General features: G+C 41.9%; 1 protein-coding gene across 1 annotated transcript; it reads left to right on the top strand.

Annotated features, from left to right (window-relative positions):
• Window positions 1–2,723: 2,723 nt before the first annotated feature.
• Window positions 2,724–8,569, top strand: bcl2l12 (BCL2 like 12; the record flags this gene model as incomplete). Its single annotated transcript, XM_035654655.1, is given in 6 exon segments — window positions 2,724–2,898; window positions 3,372–3,576; window positions 5,565–5,787; window positions 6,067–6,171; window positions 7,623–7,699; window positions 7,968–8,569. Coding segments are annotated over 6 exon segments (1,077 nt in total). The 3' UTR covers window positions 8,262–8,569.
• Between the last annotated feature and the right edge of the window lie 1,305 nt (window positions 8,570–9,874).

The raw sequence follows: 9,874 nt of genomic DNA, 5'->3' as shown, positions 1-9,874 counted from the left end.
CTCCTCATTATTCGAACCTACAGTTCCAGGATGAAATGTTAGATTTTCCAGTACTTTCAATGAGTGCCCAATTAAGGGTTAAATCCTATGGCCAGAAGGCAACAGCATTGTTGATTTTGGTTGGTTCGGTTGATCAGATGATTGGCCAATGGAGCATTCTATTCTGACTAGTGATAGCTACTCATATTTAGCAAGTAAATGAAATAAATAATTGGCAATCAATATACTAGCAGGTATTTTTGACAGTATAAACAGAGGATGAGAGAGTGGGGGTGGAGCTGCACTAGGATGCGGCTGATTAAAGTTAAGATATTTGACGCGCGAGTGATGGTGGAGGCTTGACGTTATGTATACGGTCGCTACAATTGCCCGTTAGCACGCACGTGGTAGTTATCGGTAAAAACACAGAAGAAGGCGCAACTTGAGTGGTCACGGGGCGGAAGGGCGTGTCGTTCCGAGGACAGAGGTGTTAGCAGGGCTGCCAGAGCCTGATGGGAAAAGCTGTTCGCTGAGGTTGCCGGTAGTTGCGCAGAAAGGACCGTTAGGCGCCTCCAGGGGGGAGGGAGGGCAAATGTTTGGTGTGCCCTGGAGCAAGTGCGTCCAGTGTTGGAGAGTTGCCGCGGTGATTCGCTGGGCATGTTTCGGCCACCTCGCTGCAGGGAGGTTTTTGGTCCGAAGGAGGCCAGTTTGCGATAGCCAGAACGTGATTGCAGTTGGTTAGAAGAAAAATGCGTGGTCGGGATAGGTGGCAGCGGGGTAGAAGTGAATGCTGTCGCAGCGGCTCGTGGAACACCAGCCAAGGACCTCAGCGCTCTCAGGGAAAAAAAGAGGTCGGTGTGGCCCTTTGTGAGACCTGCTCTGGTTTTCGGGTGGTTCCAGTGCGCGCACTTGTTTATTAAAGTACACCCCAGGTACTGTAGTTTACTCCCTCTAGCAGTAGGAAAGGGTGGTCAGACTGCGTCCTACGAGTGGAGGGGTGGCTTGTGTAGGCCTCAGCCGATGTCTGGGGTGTAAACTTGGTCCAAGGTCTTTGGTTCTCCTCTGGTGGGTGGGCAGGAGAATGCTGTGGAATTCTGGGGAGTTACAGTTTCGAGGCTGGTAGTGGTTGGAAATCACGCCCAACCTACAAGGCTGCGCCTCAGGATGGGAAGGGGTGTTGCTAATGGATAGCATGAGTGTCTTTAATGGGCAGAGTTTCAGCGTGGCATTAAGTAGATAGAAAACTATTATGTTGTGGCCCCACACATGGGATTGCAGGTTTGCGAACGCATACATTTATAGGCAGGAAGTAAAATAAAGAAAAATAACAGCGCAGAATAAACAAATAACAAGAGCAGAATAGAAAAATCACACGGAGCAGATGAACGAAGGAAATAACCAGATGCAAGAGTTGCCTTGCTAAAAGTAAATAATTGGAAAAGACTGGTGACAACTGGTGTTTTTTTTTTTTTTTGGTGTAGCATCTGATTGCCATATCAAGAGTGTTCGTTGGAAGGCCTTGACAGCAGCAGGAAGGAAGACCTTGCTGTATCCTTCCTTCAGCATCTATGGAGGGTAAGCAGTCTGTCAGGGTGAAGCTGCTCGCTCAGTTCTGTCAGGTCACGTGCAGGGGGGTGGGATTCTTGTCCGCGCATGGGATGACAGCTCTGGCAGGACTCTCCTGTCAGTGAGAGGTCGGTGTGTGCAGGAGATGACAGCGTTCTCCAGCGTCCAACATGTAGGCGGTAGGCAGAACTGGGTGTAGTGGGGCTCCATAGAAGGGCCCGCTCAGAGGGCCGCGGTGGAGTGTCCAGTATCCAGTCTTCTCCAGTGTCTTCATCAGTTGGGCATGTTAGAGACCGGTCTGTTACGCGGTGAGGTCTGGTGGTGGTGCATGTTGGTGGCGAAGGCATTGATGGACGCGGGAGCTTGTCGAAGGTGGCCCGAGCGATGTCGTCGTATGACAGGAGGTCGTAAAGAGATCGCAATGCCACCCTGTTGGCTGGGTGCCTGGCTCTTTTCGTAACCTGTCTGTGTCCGAGTGTCGGGGTGGGGGCATGCGTGGCTCCATTTGGTGTGAAGTGGATTGAATGTCTGATGGCGAGGTGTGGAGGGGCTGAGTGAGGAGGGATAAGCCAGGAGGTGTCGCAAGTTGGAGGGACCAGCTGCATTGGGGGAGGAGTGGGTACTTGATCAAACTATTTGAAATGTAGATTTAGCTTCGTTGGCTGACCCACTGTCGATCCCCCTCAATAGAATATGCCTCCTTGGTGTTGGCATCTGGGGGCATATAGGCTGCAGTCACAACAGTAGATGTAAACTATGGACAGATGGAAAGGTCTACACTTCACCATGAGAAATTCTAGCTTAGCAGAGCAGTGACTCCCGATTGTAGTAGTGTCCGTTCAATATGGCTGGATATACACCAATCAGCCATAACATTATGAATAAATCTAAAACTGATTCTGGTTATCATGGCTCCTGTCAGTGGGTGGGGTATAGTAGGCAGCGAGTGAACATTTTGTCCTCAAAGTTGATGTGTTAGAAGCAGGAAGAATATGCAGTGTAAGGATTTGAACGACCCTGACAAGGGCCAAATTGTGATGGCCAGATGACTGGGTCAGAGCATCTCAAACTACTGCTCTTGGGGGGTGTTCCCAGTTGAGTAGTAGTTCTAAAACTAGAAAGGCACCATATAAGTAGTACAGTACAATAATGTAAACTCTTTTTATTTAATATGGTAGTGATGTCTGCAGACCGCTGTTCCTCTGTCTCCTCCATCTCGTCCATCTCTCTTGTGGAGATCAAGACCGAGACACATCTAGTCCTTCAAGCTTTTCTCCATCGGACGCTTTCCATTCCCCAAACACAGAGGCCAGGCAGAGTTGGAGGCACCTACAGAGATTACAACAAGTACAGGTAATTCACCTCACCACACTGCTATGTATTGTGTTTGGGCTTGTTTTTTGTGTCACTGTTCTCAATTTACCTCAGACTGGATACTGATATAATTTCTAACGTCAGCATCAAATTTTTATTTATTAATCTGTTTTGGTCAAAGGCTACCTCGCACTACAAATTTAGACAAAAATAGGCTACATCTGATTTTCTTCTGCTCAGCAGCACAAATCATATGGAATCTAAACTTTTCAATTCTGATTTGTGCCACTTTTATATGTGGTTCTCTGATTTCCCGTCATTTGGCCAGCCTGAGTACCATTTCGTACAGACCAGACATTAGCCAGAAGCAGCCTTAAGTCCAAGCTTCATCAGACTTTCTTTGCCATCAGTATGCATCGTGGATCATCTGAATTGAAATTGTTCTGTTTTGTGGGATACTTATCCTATACCAGTCCTGTTGTCCAGTGTACTCTGATGATTTCCCTTCCTAGCTCCAAGCCACAAACAAATGCAAAGGATGGGTGGGATTCTCAGGTGGAAGATGTCAGTTCAGCGGATGAGAAGAAGACTGGATTCAAGGACTTCATAATGCAGCTGCCTCTTCGTAAAACTACACGTCATCCTGCCAAAGACCCTAAAGGCTCCATGAACAGGGACAGCAGGACAAGAGTGTCACACCTCAGAGACCAAACAGATGTAAGGAAGTGTTATTGATTTAAGATAGGCAGCAGTTGTCCCTGTAGGTTGAGCTCTATGGGATGATGTGGTTAGGTTGATCCATCTAACTGTCGGTCTCTGTCCAACACGTACGTCTAGAGCAAGATATATACTGACCAGGTTTACATGGCTTCTTGGTATAATAATAGTTTTGGTAAAACTCTGCCAGAATCTTTGAAAACAAAACAAATGATAAAGACCAAAATGAAAATCAAGTTTGAGGTCAAAGCCACAATTCACCTGCCGCCTTTTTCTTAACTGTCTGGTAACTATGGTAATTAGAGTTAGGATGTGATTTAGGAAAAAAGAAAAAAGTTCCTAAGTCAATGTTCCTATTCTAACTTAATATTTAAGTAATTTCCCCCTGGGATTATTAAAGTATTTTTGATTCTGATTCTGATATAGGAAAAGTGTTTTACACAAGCACCCTAACTTCGTAACTAACTTAAATAAAGATAACTTTCATTTTTCCACCAGGCAATGTTATCTAACTTCTTTAATCCATTTGGCTGCTCTTTTATTAAGGCGTTTTATTTGTGCCTCATTCCTGAGAGAGCAATGGGAGATTTGGAGCACAGAAACACATTTTGAAACCACATTATTTTATATTTTTAAGAGAAATGATATGCAAGCAAAAAATATTTGTTCTGTGCACAATAAATGTATTTGCATGTTTGCTCTGACTGTACACTCACTCAACTGTTTCTGTAATCTCACATTGCTCGCTCAGGAATGAGGCAAAAATATAACGCCATAATTGATGGCTTTTACACAACTAATGAAATGTCAACAGGCAAAGCTTAGCCCAGTCTCCCTTTTATCTCAAGTTATCGTTGCTGTAGATTTTTTGTAAGATTTTTTGTAAGATGTTACCAATACATGTAACTCGCCTGTCTTAAAGTTAAGTACCTGTCATTGTTTTTGCTTCATTTTATGTATATTTAAGTCTGTTTCTATGAGAAAACAAAGTTGCTTAGCCCAGTGAAATAGAAAAGGAGGTTAGGCTATCTTAATTTAAGAATTAAGTTAGGCTGTTTCTGTAATCCTGAAGTTCAAAATGAGCAGCCTGCAGCATCTATAGCTGACTTGTAGGATTATACCATCCTACAAGCCTACGCTTGATTTCAAAGAAACTTCATAGCCTGCTGGTTTAAATTGTCTGTTGAAGGTGTGCTTTAACACATTCCTGGAATGCTAATTCTTTATTATTACAAGCTCTAATATTCATACAATATTTCTAAACTTATATTTAGAGTGAGGGAGGTTTGGTTCCTTTACCACCACTGCTGGTACACAAGCTTCCTTTAGTGGTATGCCGAGGATTCCCTGGAATATGTTTAATGAAATAAATTAATCTAAAAATATACAATATCAAAATACTGCAAAATTTCAAAGAAGATGAGAATGCCAAAGTTTTGCCTTTCTTGCAATATGAAAAACGGTGAACCAGCATTAACTGTTTCAGCAATTTGAGCTATAGCAGCTCGTCTGTTTGATTGGACCACACGGGCCAGTTTTCGCTTCCCCGTGCATCAGTGAGCCTTGGCCACCTTTAACCCTGTCCCCACAAGCAGTTTTGGAGATAGTCTGACCCAGTCGTCTAGCCATCACAATTTGGCCCTTGTTATATTCACTCAAATCCCCACGCGGCCCATTTTTCTGTTTCTAACACATCATGTTCATGTGCTGCCTAATATATCCCACCCAATGACCGTAATAACCAGATTATCAGTGTTATTCACTACATCTGTCAGTGGTCATTATGTTGTGGCTGGCTCGGTGTATACTTTCTTATCTGATATTAGTATGATATTAATTTGACTGTCCGTCTTTCCACATTACTAGTGAGAGATTAGCCATTTGGTAAATGTGGTGGTAATGAACTAGTCAAAGCTGATCACTGTCTGCAAAATATTTACAACACACCCAAATCAGAATCACTATAGCAGAAGAACCTGTTCCCACAGGACGATGTCATATCCCACTCCTCTACATCAGAAGAAGATGAAAGTGAGAAGAAGCAGCAGAGGAAGCTGAACCAAAAGAGGATTAGGAGAAAGATCTCCAAGTTCTTCAAGTTGAAATTAGAAAAAGAGAAGGACAAAGAAGGGCATGAATCCTATCCTCAGAGGCCTAACACTCTGCCAATTGACAAAGAAATAGAGCCATTGCCAGCCATCGTCTCTCCCAGTAAGCTCTTCCATTATACTATGGAACTATACATGTTACATTTATTTACTGCTAAGAAAGTCAAAAATGAAAATGTTGAATTTTTCATTGATTTAAATGCACTATAATACTGTGTGCCTGCAAACCAGCCTGTCAATCAATGTCTCTTAGAAAGCTACAGTGTTACTGATTGCACCTGGTTGTAACCTGAATTTGTGTGTATATTGATGTGACAACAGTGAAGAGTGGCACAATGAAAGTTTTCATCTAAGATACTTGTTGTGGTTCATTTTGATGTAGATTACCCTCCTGAGTTCTATAATGAAGTAGCAGAGAAACTTGAAAAGATTGCCCAAAGGTCCACCAGTATAAAGAAACACAGTCCCACAGCCCAGCCTTCACCAGGTAATACACACACACACTTAAATCAAATTGAAGAATGTAATAACTTCTGATTGCGGGACGGAACCCGCTCTGCCTCCTGAGCCACAGCTGCCCCAACTACACAGCTAGATGCCACTAGAAGCCTAGATACTTGACCCTTCCCTTTTTTATGCCATGCCTCTCTATGTTGAAAAAACAACCAAACTTTGAAGATGGTTAAAAGATAACAGTGCCAAAATGCTGTTCAATTTAATTTAGTTTTATTTGTATAGCACCAATTCATAACAAAAGTAATCTCAGAACACTTTTCAAATAGAGTAGATCTAGACTGTACTCTTACAGAGTCCCAACAGTTCCCACCATGGCACTTGGTGACAGCGGCAAGGAAAAAACGTCCTTTTTAGAGGCAGAAACCTTGGACAGACCCGCTTCTAGGTGGGTGACGTTCTACCTTACTTCCAAAAAGTTGGGGTTAGAGAAAAGAGTGGGGTAGAGGGGTAGGGTTAGAGTGCATGGGTGGTAAAGACAGGAGAGTGACAGAGACAAAGGTTCACAGCAACAACAATAGCAACAACTATACTAGTAGAAAAGACTTATATGATGATAGAGACAAACGATGATAATAGCATGATTAATAATAAATAATAATAATAATAATAAAATAATAATAGAGAAGTGAAGTTAGTACTGCATAATCGGGACATGAATGAGTGGCAGAAGAGGAGGAAGGAGGAGGAGCTCAGTGCACCAAGGACATCCCCGAATACGTCTCAGGCCTATGAGTCAGCAATAACTATTCTCAGAGATAGTTCGTTCACGACTCACCCTGATCCAGTCCTAACTATAAGCTTATCAAAGAGGCAACGTCTTCAGGCTACCTCTTAAATGTGGAGAGGGTGTCTGGCCTCCTGAACCACGAGCTGGCAAGTCTTGGTCCACAGAGAGGAGTTGAGTAACTGAAGGCTCTGGCTCTGGTTCTACTTTTAGAGAAACTATAGGAACCCAAGTAGCCTCAGCAATTCAGTAAGAACGCAGTGTTCTAGAGGGAATAGGGATATTCATGAGGCTCTTTGAGATATGAAGGGGCTGACCATGAGAGCTTTATTAGGTGAGGAGGAGGATTTTAAAGTCTATTCTAAATTATAAGACTTAAACCAGCTTGCAGTTCCTTTAATGCAATGTTGTCTCTTCAACAAAATTGCTGCTCATGTGGAAAAGGCATTACTCCATGCACCAGTAGGAAGCAGCTAAACTAAATGACTACTGGGACCAGAATACACTCATGGATCTATAACCTGAACTATCTTGTTTGTATTTCATCTTTTCACTGGCACCTGTAGCCACAAGCTGACACCAATGAGCTTTTTAACACAGCTATTTTCAGTCCAGCCCAAAAAGTAAAGTATACACACAAACTAAGAGCTGTAGGACCCACTTTCATTGACTGGAAAGTTGTCACTTCTTTCTTTTAGCAGTGTCTGAGAAAGAGGCAGTGGTGCAGCAGCTTGTTCAGGTACTCTCTTCAGAGGGAGATTCTATCAACACTAAGGTAGGTAGTGGTTCACCATAGGTTGTGTAAAGCTACATCTGTCTATCTGGCCTCAGTGCCTGGCTTTCTGTTGTTATAATGACCTCTGCGTACCCTGTTTTTGCTTTGTCTGTCAAAGCACTTTGTAAACTCTGTTTTTAAAGTTGCTATTTAAATTAAATCATCATCATTATTATTATTATTATTATCATTATTATTATTATTATTATTATTATCTGCACACTTGTAAACCTCCACTACGTATATAGCTAAATGCATCTTTTTATAGATCCAGTCAGACCAATTCCTGCGCTCCAGCTTGGCTCGTCTCTCCTATGCATCATTTGCCAAGCTTCTGGACACTTACGGCAGCAATCAGGTATCTGAAGCCCCGTCCCTGCCGCCAGCAGCTAGTCCAACACTACGACGCCTGGCTGTCACCATGGAGGTATCACGGCGGATAGTGACAGCCACAGGAGCCCAGCGCATACAAGGCTATGCAGAGTGCTATATGGAGACCTTTGCCCCCTGGGTCAAGAACCACGGAGGATGGGCAAGTGATTTAATAAAAACCTATTTTTAACTTCCATTATTACAATTAAGACAGCTCTTATATAGAAGCAGGTATTCAAATAATAACCCAGTGTTAAAGAATTGCCTGACCTGCATCAACAAATAGGGGCTGAGAGGGGCATACGTGCACCATCACATCTTAAGTTATCAGAGAAACAAGCTAAGCTAACGTTAGCAGCATCTCAGCTTGCCGGCCGATCTATCTATACTAATTTTTAGAGGGGCTGGTGTGGGTGGGATTAAGGGAATGATATGATGTGGTTCGGGCTTTTCTGTGTTAATGCTTTCTGTCTATTTCTGTTTGAAAAAATGTATGAAAAAAATGTAATTTCGATCAAAAAAGATAACCTTTTATTTCATCTTCAGGAGAATGTGATTGATTTGGAGGAGCCTGCAGAGTACGACTGAGCTCCCAGGGTTCAAAATGAAGAGAGACGGATGGACCTCACTTTGCTTACCTACAGAGTATCATCTGGACTGTGACAATACTCCAGAATCCTCTTTGAGGATGTAGACAGTCATGTTCCTCTATTATATACATGGAGGTCACTTGCTGAGTGGCTCACAGAGGTTCGAAACCGCCTCCATGCACCTGGGACCATATTCAATTCAATTTTATTTTTTATAGCGCCACTCCTTTTAACCCTTTCCGAGAACGCCACACCAGTAACCCCACCATGACAACGACCTTAGGCGACGGGCCAAGGAAACTGCCCTTTTAACGGCAGACCTCGGACAGGTTGGGGTGAGAGAGAGAGAGAAAGAGATAGAGATAGGAGTGCCATGTTTCTTTTTTATTGTGTTTTATAGTGTTGATGTTTATATGTTTTCTATTGTTACTTGAAGTCAAAGAATGTGAACAAATGTGTATTTTGTATTGTTTATAAGAAAATAATGATTGTGTTTTTATGCCATATTACGTTTTATATGTATTTTTATATTTGAATAAAGTTAGCACAAAGGGGTATTTTGAAACAAACCTGCCAAAATCAAATATAAATAAATTACTTAATAAAAACATGTAATAAATACATTTAAAAAATACAACTTTAATTAAATATAGAAGCAAATCAATACAGAAATATCAATTTATGTCACATTTTACCCATATTTAACTTTCCTATTTTTTTTTATTTTTCGTGCATTTAATGGCACATTCATTTATTTATTGAGTCATTTATTTTTGATTTTGACAGTCTTGGTCCTCCATACAATTGACAAGGTACAGTGTATTTTACTTATGAGGGACGGGATGTGATAATCATTTTGACTCCCTTTGTTTCACTGAATACAACTGACACAAAGGATTTGCTATATTTTGCCTAGGGGACTACGGCTATTTAAATATATTGTTTTTATTTATACTTTTATTTACAGTTTCACTTCGACATTGGAGGAAGAAAAGCAGGCATTAACTCAGCAAAGCAGTATCTATTTATTTACAGATCAGTCTGTTAGAATACATTTGACTGGAATGAAAAATTAGATTAATAGAAATTAGGAACATTAATAACAATGCTTGAGGTCAAATAAACCTATCAAAGACCTGATCTCAAGAATTTCTTGTTGCCTTGTTCACCTGCACTCATTTATGGGCTGATATATGGGCTGATATTTGTGCCA

This window comes from Morone saxatilis, unplaced genomic scaffold (genome assembly GCF_004916995.1).
Source record: "Morone saxatilis isolate NCDOM2014 unplaced genomic scaffold, NCSU_SB_2.0 Contig14, whole genome shotgun sequence".
NCBI classification, from domain to species: Eukaryota; Metazoa; Chordata; class Actinopteri; family Moronidae; genus Morone; species Morone saxatilis.
This window is presented reverse-complemented; position numbering and strand designations above follow the sequence as displayed.